The sequence below is a fragment of the Cupressus sempervirens genome, chromosome 1 (genome assembly GCF_028749045.1).
Source record: "Cupressus sempervirens isolate cs-2001-9-10 chromosome 1, ASM2874904v1, whole genome shotgun sequence".
Classification (NCBI taxonomy): Eukaryota; Viridiplantae; Streptophyta; class Pinopsida; order Cupressales; family Cupressaceae; genus Cupressus; species Cupressus sempervirens.
The window spans coordinates 816267784-816281676 of NC_143118.1; the positions used below are offsets into that span (position 1 = coordinate 816267784).

The window sequence follows — 13893 nt, forward strand, 5'->3', positions numbered from 1 at the left end:
GAGCCAATCAGAAATCAATGCCAAACAACAAAGGAACATATGTGACCCAACCTCGACAGAAGTCTAGAATGCTTGATGATGTGACCACAAATTTGAAATAAACAACGGAGGGGCAAAGGTGATTTCTACTCTCTTCGCATAAGAACAAATTCATGAAAAGATGGAAATTGACGAGAAAATGGATCCTACAGGGGAAATAAGCGATGAAAGTACAAGACAAAAGCCCAGTCAGCTGCTGTAGAGATAAATGGAGATTTACGGAAAAAAAAGGATCTTCCAAGAGATGAAGACAATGAAGAATGTGGGGCAGAGTTCATATGAATGTAGTAAAGATTGCTTGAATGTGACAGACTAACATAATGACTTCTGGACAAATAAAAGGGATGATTATTTACAGAAGACACAGTGAAGGCACAGTCAATCAAAGTTGCAGTCAATAAACAAAATAAGCAGTGAATTGTCAACCTGCTCAAACTTGAATACCTACAGAATAACTGAGACACATGTTTCAAAAAAGATACTGTCAATTGCAATTGAAGATGCAACCAAAAACAGAGATAGAAGCAGTGTGCTGGATAGAGATCTCTTCAAAGTTCAAGGCATTTCTAGACGTTGGAGATTTTGTATATTTTCTCCTTAACACACTTTAAGCTGTAGCCAGATGGTACTAGTTGTTGGTAATTGAACGCCCCTAATAAGCCTGTGCAGTTGCAGAGACTCCAATGCCTGGATAGCAAACTAGTGGGAACACACTCGGATTCACCCAGGCAGATGAGAAAATGGGCATAACATGGATAAAAAAATTGTACACGGAAATGGACCTCTTGTTTACATCTATGAATACTAATAAACATTTTGGAGTTAAAAGAACCGAAATTCACAACACAGATTTCCTTTTGGTTAATTTCTTAAATTTACCAATAGTGTACTACAGATTTCTAGGCCTCTCAATTCCAGCAACCACAATATATTCCCCCCACTAAGACTATATATCTCCCCAACACCCCCCCACCCCCCCCAACACTGGTAGTCAAAGCTTGATGAAAAATATCCTGATTTTTGCAATTTCGAAGTGAAGACATTTTACAGGACCACCTGAAGAATAGAACTAGTAGTGCCATCAATGGAATCCTACCCTAGCCAGTACAACCAGCCCAATTCTTATCCATATTGATATTTCTATTATATTTTATTCTAAATCCTCAACTAGATGCCATTTGGAAAGAATCATATGGTAGGTGATACTTAAGCATCCTAACTCAAAAAGATGTTCCAAGTATAAATTGATATCCTGCCATACAAAGAATCATTTTCACCAATTATGAGTACAGGGTAGAAATCATATGAAACACTTGAAAAGACTCCTAGAGATTGACTTGGATAGCTAAAGTTTGTGTGTTATAAATGACTATGACAAACACCTTCATGCTTGTAAAACCAATATTATTTCTGTTCAATTTTTTTTTCTCTTGATTTGTCAGTTAATCCCCCACTAATGGAATCATCATATATACATAAATGCATAAATACATACATATACGTACATATACATATACTTATATATATGCATGTACATTTACATACATACATATAGATACATACATACACACACACACACACACACACACATATATATATATATATAGAGAGAGAGAGAGAGAGAGAGACATACATACATATATACATACATACATACATACATATATACATATATATACATATATGTACATATTTTTAGACATATGTGTATATGTGTGTGTGTGTGTGTGTGTGTCTATCTTATGTCTTCATCCTTTCACAATATTTACATCACAAGTCTGGCCCAAATTATATTTCTTATGGTAGACTTTTATCAGCATAAGATTGCACCACATTATATGTGACATTTTTTTTATAGTGGAATTCAAAAAAAGGTGAGAGTTCAGAAACCCAAAAAGTCACTATGACTTGCAAACATTTCTTAACATGAAACATTTGCCTTGTTTATCCTTCATACCTTTACAAATCCATCCAAGCAGGAAATCTGAAAAAGTGGTGTTTCATACTTCACAAATCCATCAAAGCAGGAAATGTCAAAAAGTAATTATTCATACTACGCAAATTCATCTAAGCAGGAAATCTCAAAAAACAATGCTTCTACAAAGCAAAATAACAGACTGCATGTAAACCCCCACAAAACGACAAAAGACTAATCCAGAAAAGGGAACTTAAGAAAGCACATTTACTGACTAAAACAAGAAAGAAAAGCCTGAGATTAAAAGCGAATTAAGATGCTCATACAAAAATAGCAGCCCAAGATTAAAACAAAAACTTTTTCATTAAATTGATTGTGCTTGAGACTGTGGATTATCAAATCTAAACAATCCTTCGTGACATTGCCAATTTAGCTGTTATCTTCCAACTTGGAAGAACTCGGGAATAACAAGCAACAAAAAAGATGAATTAGCCTGCACTTTACTTGTTTAGAGACGCACACCAATATTGGCACACTATATTGTTGCTCCTTTAACTATCTCAGTTACACTGGCACTTCTGCATACCATACACCAGACCAAGACCCAAAAAAAAAAACCCTGAAGATGAACAACTGAACTAGAAGTTAAGGACAGTTTGTCATTACACGTCTATTGTAAATGTGAGTACTTCATTGATCTATTTTAATCAAAATCTTGTTAGTTCATTAGAATTAGTGTTCTAATACTGATTGCTTACACTTATCTTGACTGCAACTTTTTTCCTCAATGGACATAGTTGTATCCACTGAACATTGTTGTTCTGCTGAAGTGGTACCAATAGAGGATTCTTGCTTTTTAAGCACAATGGTACTTATAGCTTCAGATTTATCAGGCAAATCCACCATTTTAACGCCTGTTGTTTCTGTATTAGCAGATTCATGATTGTCAGGTTGGTGCTCATAGAGACTCGAACGATTGGCAAGTTGGAGATTCGTTCCATCAATTGTAGAAATTGGAGCTCCCTGGGATTCAAACTGCAGTCCATGCTGATTTTCTAATTGTTGAACTGTTCCTTCAGTGCCAGCAATCAACATTTCTTTGTCATGGGACTGTAATTTTTGTTTCTCTCTGTATTCCTGCATTTCGCTTCTGTACCTTTCCTTGTCCTTCAATCCAAGCTCCTGGTACACCTGATATATTAAATCAGGATAAAACAATAAGAAAGGCAGCACAAAAGCATTTCTTTTTAGTATAAAAATGCAACAAAGAAAACTAATTATTTGACAGGAAAAGAAAAGTTCATATCAAAGTTCATTTCTATAGTACCGATTTTTCTTCTTCTTTTAGATTATTCCATGAATCACCAATCATTTTACTGATCTCCCTATCCTTGCCAGGATGCAGTGCTTTCAATTTTGTATGCTGCTCAGCAAAGAAAAAATTGTAGCCACTCCTATTTGGCTTAGGATGATCAGGATCCCTTTTCTTAATTTCATCTTTTCTCCTGCGACGGCGACGAGGACGGACCCCTGAAGCAGCATCCTTATTATTATGATCATTAATGTAACTTGGGACTTCAGCAAACTGTTCTCTGCAAAATCCTTTTGTCACCTGATATAATACGCCTCTTAATTTCTCCGAACCAACTACTACAGTAACAAGATAACCATGTTCAGACTTCCCATCTATAACTCCAGTCACAGGCTGGCCCACAGATGATGCAGGGCTAACTGTTAGAAAGGAAAATCAATTATATCTTAGCAACAGTCACCGATTCAAGTTATGTAAGAATTTATCTGGTAAACAGGTTTAGTTAAATAGAGAATCCAAGTTATTCAAACAGTAAGCATACAAAATCCGTAACGGAAGAGTTAACAACCTTCAGAAATAGGAGTTGAAACTCTCCTCTTTTTCCTCCTGATCAAAGGCTGGACTGGCTGGACTTCATCCAATGGTGAATTAGCAGGCTCATTTAAAATTGACAAGTTTGAAACAGGGCTTGGAGCAGGTAGAGCAGCTGAAAATACAGAAGAAAAGGTCAAAATACTCTTTTTCCAGATGCATCAAACAACAAACGAATATGAGAAACATGAAGAGAATTCCACCTACTTGGTGGTGGGGAAATAAGATGGCCATGAGCACCAAAAAAGTAAACTTGCTCAAAATGATGAAGCAAGCTAATGTAGTATTTACGTAGTACAAACGATGCATTGGTTGCTGTTGATGGAAAATTGAACACTGCAGTTATGTCTTTCCATTTCCTTTCTTTGATAACCTGCCAATAACCATAAGGAAGTCTAATCAATCTTTCTCAACATAACAGCAACAGAGCAAAATAGATGCAATTATTCAACACCAGACAGGATAAGATTGTTTGTCTAGGAAGTTTCCTCAACACAAGCTTCAAGCAATTATCTTTGTGCACTTCACTCTATCTTTGCTGCTTTTATTGCCGAATGGGCATCACACTTCAGCATGCCTGTTTGAGAGCTAATGTGTTTCTGATTATTTGACAAACTTTCAATATTACTATTTCTTGCCTAAACAATCTCCACAACAATTAGAAATAAAAACTATTCTAGTAGAGCTTTGTTTCTTTGATTTGCTCCATAAATAAAAGTCTCGCCTAACATATTTGAATTACTCTTTGATTTGTTCTAATGCAGACTTTTAGAAATATAAATTAGTTCACATGCTTTACGTATATCCAGCTGAAAAAGATCAAGAGATTTCAATCTCAATGAACCTATCATACAAATGTGATAATCCAAGATAGATGCCTTGAGATTAATATCTCTGGGCATTTATCAAATATATTATATATTTAATTTTTAAGATATCTAGAGCTAAATAGTAACTTTCAGCTAAAAAAAACTAAATAAAAAACCAATATTATTTTTTCTCAAAGCTTAAATTTTACAGAGCAATAGAACTTTAAAAAAAAAAAAAGAAACACAGAGTTATTATAATTTTAGGCAGGCCATTTTTCACAAACTACATACAGACATAATACATCAGAGCCATCCTCAGTTGTGATTATACACCTCTCAGCATAGATAGTAAATTGTAAATTTGAGTTTCAACTAATTGACTTCGAGGGAATTGAATCAATATTTATACAACCTGCATTTTTTCTTTCTGAAACAGACAGATAGATTGGCATTAACTTAGAATCATGATTTCACAAAACTTAAAGGCCTGTCTTTAGAGCTTTCCAAACACCCTGACTACTTGTATTATGTCCATAAACATAATAACCAAACATTAAAGGAAACATTTTCACTAGCTTCCTTACATATCTTTTTCCTGCCTACAACAAATTCAGAAATAAAGCCAATTCTAGATACACCTAACACCACTAAGCTTACAAAACTAAGTACTGGCTTTCTATGCATTTGTATAAAACATAAGATGTTCATCATGTCCATTATCTTATAACTAATGAAACTCTTAGTTATGTCTGAAAGTTTCTGGTTTCCTTTCCTTACATCTTCAAAATGGAGATATATATATCTGTTTGTTTGGAGAAAAACGCAAACACACAAAAAGGATTGTGAATTGTTTTTCTTAAAGCTACCCTGTCAAAAATATATCCAGGTATAAAGTATATATCTATTGTAGTAGATCTAGAATATCATCATACTAATCAAACTATAGCTGAAGTTCTCGCCAATTCTCAATTCTTCCAGTTTACACTAGTTCTCTTGCATGTTGGGGACCAAGACACAGAATAACAATATATTTCAGTTTCAACAACAATAGCATAAGCTATATCAGTTCAAAGCTTATAAGCTGCAGGATGATAGTGAAGCTGCTGCAAAAATTACAATTAGAACAAAAGAATACTGGAAACATCTGATTATAACATGTGAGACACAATTAGCTTCACCACTTAATGTCGTTTTTGTTTATAAACCATTAATTCAAACCCATACATAGAGACAAGTGTGCCAACAGTTAACAACAAATAAAGTGTGATTAGACAAAATGTAAGAAGGCAAGAAGACTAATGTGGAGGAATTAAATGGATTAATAGACACAACATATGAGAAATGGATAAGATACAAATTATTCCTTGGGTATATAAAAAATTCCACACATACCAAAAATTGCATTGACCAGTGAATATAAGGCCAGAGGTTTCTTACTTGTTTGAAACCTCCTCGAGAAGTAACTTCCATGTATAAACGACGCAAGTCCAGTTCTTTGCCTCCAATAGTTGGAACCCTTCAAAGAAAAACATACTAAATTTAAAATTGAATCATGAACCAATATTTCACTCCAGCAGCTGTAATCCTTATTATTGTCATCCACTCTTCTATACTGTATGGTTTTTTGTTAATACAAGGCATTTGTCCCTACCATAACCAGACCACTTCCAGACACCAATCCTTTCATTACACTATATTCTGTAAAAATAAAAACTAATTGCACCTATTTGCACCTAGGTGCAGGAATTTCTACAACTTTTTATGTAAACAGTAGAGGAAAACGGAGCAGGTGAATCTGATGTTATAAATGGATTGGTATAAGTTCACAAGGGTAAATCTATGAGTAAGCATATGTTAATGGTGTTTATAGTGAGCTCAATGGCATCAACTAAGGTTTTAATCCTGGGAGAACTCCCGCCTCATCAGCAGGTGCAAAAAACTAGCAGAATGAAGTTATAAACAAATGCTAATGGTATTGATACTGAGGTTAATGGCACCAACTAGGGTTTTGATCATGGGGAGTTTCACTCCTTGGCAGAAGGCATAAACCCTTGAAAAAAATAGACCCACATGTATTGAGCCTTTGCAAAAGACTAAAACTTTACCAAAGGTTGAGACTGCAAAGCAGGCTGTTGATATATATTGCGATAGAGTTTAGCTCCATCAAGAGAACTTGACAACAAAAATTGAATTAAAAAAAGGAGTAACCATAAAATAATGCCTTTTCTCGTCTTAATTTCTAAAAGAATGCATAATTAATATTTTTCGTATGCCACTTAGTGGATTTTCCTATTAGCAATCTCTTAGAATGAAACACATTAAAAAGCTTTGATATGATTGTAGCTATGTCTAATCTCAAAGAATGCTACTAGTGTTATATGCTGGCATGTTGCACTTCAATTTCACCCTTAATATTAATTTGGTGAGTAATTTAAATATCATCCTATAAGAAGAGTAAAGAACATAACAGTATCTGCACATGCAAACAGGAACATTCAGCAATTCAAATAAGATTACATCTTTCATGACTTCCACTACATTCAGTTACACTTACTATTGAATACTCTTTGCACTAGTGACGTTCATTATCTTTATAAAAATTGAAGAAAATTTATCCCAAGTTTTAGAAAAGAATTATGCAATCTCTGGGGGAGATAGACAATGAACACTGTTCGTTAGTTATCACCTAAAAATATACATAATTGCAACCAAGAATGTTTTTTTCAAAAATGTGGATAAAAAACCAACGGAAAAAGCTCCATGAAACCAAGGGCAAAAGCTTGGTCAAAGCCATTACAATATTTGAACTGAAAATCAATCCAAGGGAAAAGCAGGCCTTTTTCTAGCTCTTTTAGCATTAATTCTATCAAAGCACAAAGATACAAAGCATCAGAAGTAAGAGTGACTACATATCAATAGTTCTATACATACACTTTATTCCTAGCTTCTTAAAAACACATTAAACTCAAAGAGACATCCAAACAAGGAGAAACACCCTCTTATGCAACGCTTGTTTAAAAATTAAAACAGAATTCTCTAATGTTTGGACTGAAAAACAACCCAAATGGAAAACAAGCCTTTTTCTAAACCGCCTACTCTAAGCATTATTTATATGATTATATCAGTATCAAATAACATCGAGCCTGATGAAACAATAGCAACTTACACTCAATTCTCCATTTACTAGTTTTATCTAGGTGCAAAAAGTCCCTGAAATTTGAAGAAAAAAAGTAAACAACTTACATGAATTTCGTTCCAAAAGCAGTATGGAAGTTGTTTAGAGTGCTCAGGAACACATCTTTTGAGGCAATCGCTTCTTCATGTTTGACAGTTGCCTCGGGATAAATCTTGTCGATTGGTGTTATTCCTTGTGGTGATGAGGAACATGGAACCAAATCAGCACCAACCGCTTCTTCATGCTTGACATCTGAGTGGGCACAAATCTCACTGCTTGCTCCTGTTCCTTCTAATGGCGAAGATTGAGGACCTGAAGGACCATCTTTTGGAGAAGAAGGGGATGTTATGGATTGGCTAGGCAATTGAGGTTCATTCTCAACTTTCTCCTCTTGAGAAATCGCATTGATATCAATGGGCTGGTCTGACATAATAGGGAAGAAAACAATGGTGGAGCTCCTAGGAGGCTCCTACCAACAACCGAAAAATAACAGAGTAGGATCCTCTTTTTCACCTCAGGTATTGAAAGTTGTTGAACTCCAGTGGGAATAATTTGTGTACTTTTGAATGTCGGAATATGAAGAAGCTTAATAGGTACATACATGCCAAACAGATCTTCTTGTACCCCTCAATTACACATACCTGCAAACACCACTTAAGACATTAATAAAACTGAATGTGGCACCCACTTAAGAAACCATTAAAACTGAATCTACCAGCTTTCAAAAACAACAAAATTGCAGAGGCCCACATATGAAAACGGTCGCGTTCAGGTAGAAGAAGCAGCTAAACACATTCTCTCCGCCATAAAACTATCACAATTCCACATTGAAAAAGACTGACAAATTCCTCAGGGACGCCATTGAAATGCAAAGCTCAAGAATTCCCTTATATGTATTCCCTACTGATAAACTGACAAATTCCTCATGGACGTCATTGAAATACAAAGCTCAAGAATTCCCTTATATGTATTCCCTACTGATAAACTGACAAATTCCTCATGGACGTCATTGAAATACAAAGCTCATGAATTCCCTTATATGTATCCCCTACTGATAAACTGATAAATTCCTCATGAACGCCATTGAAATGCAAAGCTTATGAATTCCCTTATATGCATCCCCTACTGATAAATTGACAAATTCCTCATGGGCGCCATTGAAATGCAAAGCTCATGAATTCCTTAAATGCATCCCCTACTGATAACCCCAATTAATCCAAACAGATGCAATAACATACACACAAAACAAGACTCCCAATATAAGCCCACGGAATGTGTACAGTGCCGCCACCTGCCGGCCAAAAACATAAAAGACCAACCTAGAAGACTATCGTGACCAAATGAATACAACAATGGCTGCTTCCCGCTTACGAAAACTCCATTACCAGAAGGACAGTTCAGACAATGTAGTGAAAAAAATGGATTGTGTTATATAGCCCCGCTATAATCAGAGAAAAACCATGCAGAAACGGTGAAGAACAGCAAAGAACACATACATCGTACTACACTTACGAAGACAAAAGACCAAAACAAAATTTAAGTCTGTGTTACCAGTAATAAAAAACTATACGAGCATTCCCTCTACAAACCAACCTTCTAATCACAATTTTTAAAATACCTAAAAGAGCGAGTTTGAAATTAAATATACCTAAAACAGAGACTTCCCTTCCCCTCCATGAAAAATATCCCCACACACAGTTCAAGATCAATAACCTTTTTCTTTTCCAAAGATTATAGCATGCTATCCTATGTAACAATGACATTATACTCTTCCCAATAAATCTTATTTCAAAGCCATATATATATTGTGTTCATATACAAACATATGCTCATATAAACCAAAAAAATAGATTTCAGAGGATTCTATACCTGTTCGGTGCAGTAAATCAACCGAATTGCATAGATCATATCAAAATCAATCTCTATCTCATCATCATCATAATCATTCATTACCAATTAAGGTAATCGGAATAAATTGACAAATATTTAATACCCATTTAACTTTTTGAGGTGGTTTCATAATTAATTTTCACACCCCTTCTTGTTGCTCTGGATGAATTTACTGGTTCAAATATAGAAAGACTTGGTGGCCGTTGATTTGAGGACACGTAAAGCTGAGATAATCTGACGGCTGGAGGTTCTCTTATATGTGTTGGGCAGATGTTTGTGATTTACAGGGGAAGAGAATAATTATTAATTTTAGGGGGCATGGTTTTGTTTTTAACTTATGTGAAGGAGGACTCAACTATAATTACGAGATTATAGCTTATACACCTCCATGCCTGCATTCTTTCATGATGATCTTTTAGATTGATTTGCACGTATTTGGGTGGTCCTTCTGATAGATGTCAGAGTTTAGTGATCCTTCATATAATTATTACATAGTAATCTTTTTATAATTTTTTTAGGTTAATACTATTAATAATATATATAACAATTTATATTGAAAAATAAATTTTAATTAATAGTTATTGAATTTTATGTGTTGAAGGTAATACTATATATAAAGAGAAATATACATTTTAAATTATTTTTTCAATTATAATTGTAATGATAAAGATTATAATAATTTTTATTGAGAAATGTTCTTTAATTATATATGATCTATAATAATATAATATTTATATATAAAGAATTATCTATTAAAAAAAATTCTAATCAATTACAATTATAATTGTAAAGACAATCGTAGTCTTTATAGAAAAAAGTTAATATGGTCATTTATTATATATTGATTTATAATAATATAACATTTATATATGAAAATAAAAATAAAATCTACATAAAACATAAAAATTCCAACCAATTGTAATTGGAATTGTGAAAATAACTATAATCTTTATTGAAAAATGTTGATTATTTTCTTATGTTATATATAAAGTTATAAAAGTATAATATTTTTCAATAAATAAAATTTACAAACATTAAGTAATCATTATCATAAAACCTAGATATTCATGCTTTCCTTGACATCATGTTGTTCTTGATTCACATTTTTTTAAGGGTGATGTTTCTATTAAATCTTTGAAGTAAGTGGCTCTTCATATAATCATTACTTGTCAATCTTTTCAATATTATTTTTACAAAGTTTTTAGGTTTTATGGATTGAATGTTGCATGAATATAAATATTAAAAATAAAACTTTCATTAAATTTTAATTTTAATTGTAAGTGTTAAGATAATTAAGAAACTGCATTCGAATTTGCATATTATATAAAGATCTATAATAATGTATAAAAAGAAGTCTACATTAGTTATAGTTCTATAATACTATTTTTTTAATAATTAAAATAAGAAAGAATTTACTAATTTAATCTTTAATAGAACTCTAAATAATAATTTAATTTATAATCATATTTTTTATTAATAATCCATCTCTATAATAATAACACTTTTCTATAATTAAAACATGCATATATTTAGTAATTTAATCTTTACTAATAGTAATAGAAGATTAATAATATATTTATATTAGAATTATCTATAAAAGTTATATTGATAATTATTATTTTTATTCATTAAGAGTTGAGAAATAAGATTTAATGTATTAAAGTCTGACAATATACGCTAAGAGAGAATGAGAATTAGATAAGATATTCATGAGATTACATTTATAAAATCTAGAGTTCCATATCTACACATCTACCATAGCTTTCAGAATTCATAATCAAAATATAATGTTAGGTATACGAAACACAAAAAGTTTATAAACAAGAAGTTGTTCTTCAGATTTTAATCAATCGGTTTCACATTGTGTGGCATCTTCTTCATCTGTATTTGTTTTCTGTACATTCCAATGCCCAAAACAACTTGTTATGGGAAATTCAACATTACATAGCAAGCCTTCATGGTGAGTTGGGGTTGAGCTTTAGCATTATGCCATTCCTTAGACTTTGTAAGATTCAAAACAATTTCTATATCTTGGTCAAGATACATAGGCTTCCCCATCTAGCAATCACATGCCTCCTTTTGTTGACCTCATAATAATGAGTCCACATCTCATAATTCAAAAAATATTGAATTTTGTGGTGATTGGCTATCCAATTGAGGTGTTTTGAAAACCTTCTTAGTCAGTGGGGGTTGAGCCTCAACATTATGTCATTCTTTGTACCTCTTAAGATTCGAATCAATCTCAAGATCTTGTTAAGGATGCACAATCTTGGTCTCCTTCCCCATCTAGGAGCTTCCCTCCTCTTTTTTTGTCTTTTTAATAATGTTTACAATCTCATATTTCAAAGACACCTAAAATTATATTCTACCTTGACTTTCTCCCCAAAATCACCGTAAATAGAGAGCTATCATTCAAAAAAATATTCATGGACATAAGTAAAGAGGAGGAAAGAACATCCTCAACATTAAAGAAAAGGGGAAACGATGGAATTAATTATTTTTGTTCATCCCTATGAAAAGGTGTTCTTAAACTTTGTGCTTATAAATTTGTTTAAGCGCTTTTTTGCCTACTTTTACAACAACACATTTTATGTGATGTAAGTAGCAAAAATGTAATGTCCCTCCAAGTAACACAAAAGGACAAGGCTAAAAGCTACTATGTTTGGTGGATAAAAAAAATTTGAACACCTTTTGCTTGCAATATTTACATAATCATAGATGTAACTTGTTGGTCCCAACTGGTAACTTTGAAATATGATAATTCGGTTTTGGGTAACTATGCCTTGACATTACCAAAAGGATATATGCAACAAAGTGAAAAGGTTATTGAAGAGGTTACAAAAAGTAGAGAGGAGAATTTTCAACAGAGAGTAACCACTGCAAGGGGAGAAGCAAGCAGAGTGAAGGAAAAGTATTGAAGAACTCTTGTAGGCAACTGAGGGAGAGGTGAGGATAAATTAGTGCTACATTTAGCTTAAACACTTAGTATGCTCTCTTACCATCACATCTATTTGTAAACCCCCTTAACAGTGCCAACTTAATTTTGGAAACCTATTGTAAATCCTCTAACAAGGTGTCTCTCAAAGGGATATTTGTAAAGCTACCTGGTTAAAGTATTTACAAATATCCCTTTGAGAGACACCTTGTGAGAGGATTTACAATAGGTTTCCAAAATTAAGTTGTCACTATTAAGGGAGTTTAAAAATAGATGCAATGGTAAGAAAGCATACTAAGTGTTTAAGCTGAATGTAGCACTAATTTATCCTCACCTCTCCCTCAGTTGCCTACAAGAGTTCTTCAATACTTTTCCTTCACTCTGCTTGCTTCTCCCCCTACAGTGGTTACTCTCTGTTGAAAATTATCCTCTCTACTTTTTGTAACCTCTTCGATAACCTTTTCACTTCATTGCATATACCCTTTTGGTAATGTCAAGGCATAGTTACCCAAAATTGAATTATCCAGCTCATTTTAAATTTGAATTTTGAATTCCATGTCTATTTTGTTTGCGAAAGGCATGTGAGCCCTACACTTAGGGTCTAGCTTGCAAGCTCTACCAGTCTTAGTTGCACGCCAATGGTGGCTTGTCGTCCTTACCTTCTTATGTTGTCTTATTTTCTCCTTTCTATCACATCAATGATGATTCATTACATTAATGACTCGTATCAACTAATGTCCATTTATGACTTCTTGCTAGTAGGTGTGCCAGAGTGTATGTCGATGTGCCTTTTGATTGGTAACTCTAGATTCCTTCCTCCTATTGCTTGCTCACAACATGTTATCACATAGTTTTCCAATAAGATATTCTTGGCCATCAATGAAAATATTCAATATTTTATTTACTCTTCATGCTAAAGATGCAGGTGGAGCCAACAATCTCCCCCTTTGGCATTGATGGCAAAACATTTTTTACTACCATGCTTCCCTTTCTTCTTTGCGAAGTTATTCATTCATGCTTTTTCTTGTACCAGTGAAAGGTGTCCATAGATGGACTTGGTCAAAATGTTTTGGATTCTCTCCTTATAATATGCATGTCTCTTTTATATCACTTTGATTTCTAGTCCCTCTTTCTAGTGGTTTTTCCTATCTCCCTCTAGCACTCATAGTTTCTCATTCTTTCATATATTCTCCCCCTTTTATCATAGTATATATATTATATATTCTC

General features: G+C 33.4%; 1 protein-coding gene across 3 annotated transcripts; it reads right to left on the reverse strand.

Moving 5' to 3' along the window:
• Window positions 1–2298: 2298 nt before the first annotated feature.
• LOC149580367 (high mobility group B protein 9-like) lies at window positions 2299–9887 on the reverse strand. Of its 3 annotated transcripts, none has more exons than XM_089813600.1 (7): window positions 9711–9887; window positions 7910–8482; window positions 6104–6182; window positions 4065–4230; window positions 3835–3972; window positions 3282–3685; window positions 2299–3145 (listed from the first exon to the last, which is right to left on the reverse strand). In XM_089813600.1, the coding sequence occupies exons 2-7, from the start codon at window positions 8269–8271 to the stop codon at window positions 2687–2689; spliced, it is 1608 nt and encodes a 535-aa protein (XP_089669726.1). In that variant the 5' UTR covers window positions 8272–8482; window positions 9711–9887; the 3' UTR covers window positions 2299–2686. The 3 variants fall into 3 exon arrangements, with proteins under 3 accessions (XP_089669726.1, XP_089669735.1, XP_089669743.1); XM_089813609.1 differs by lacking the exon at window positions 9711–9887 and adding an exon at window positions 9490–9703; XM_089813617.1 differs by lacking the exon at window positions 9711–9887 and adding an exon at window positions 8592–9626.
• Window positions 9888–13893: the final 4006 nt, after the last annotated feature.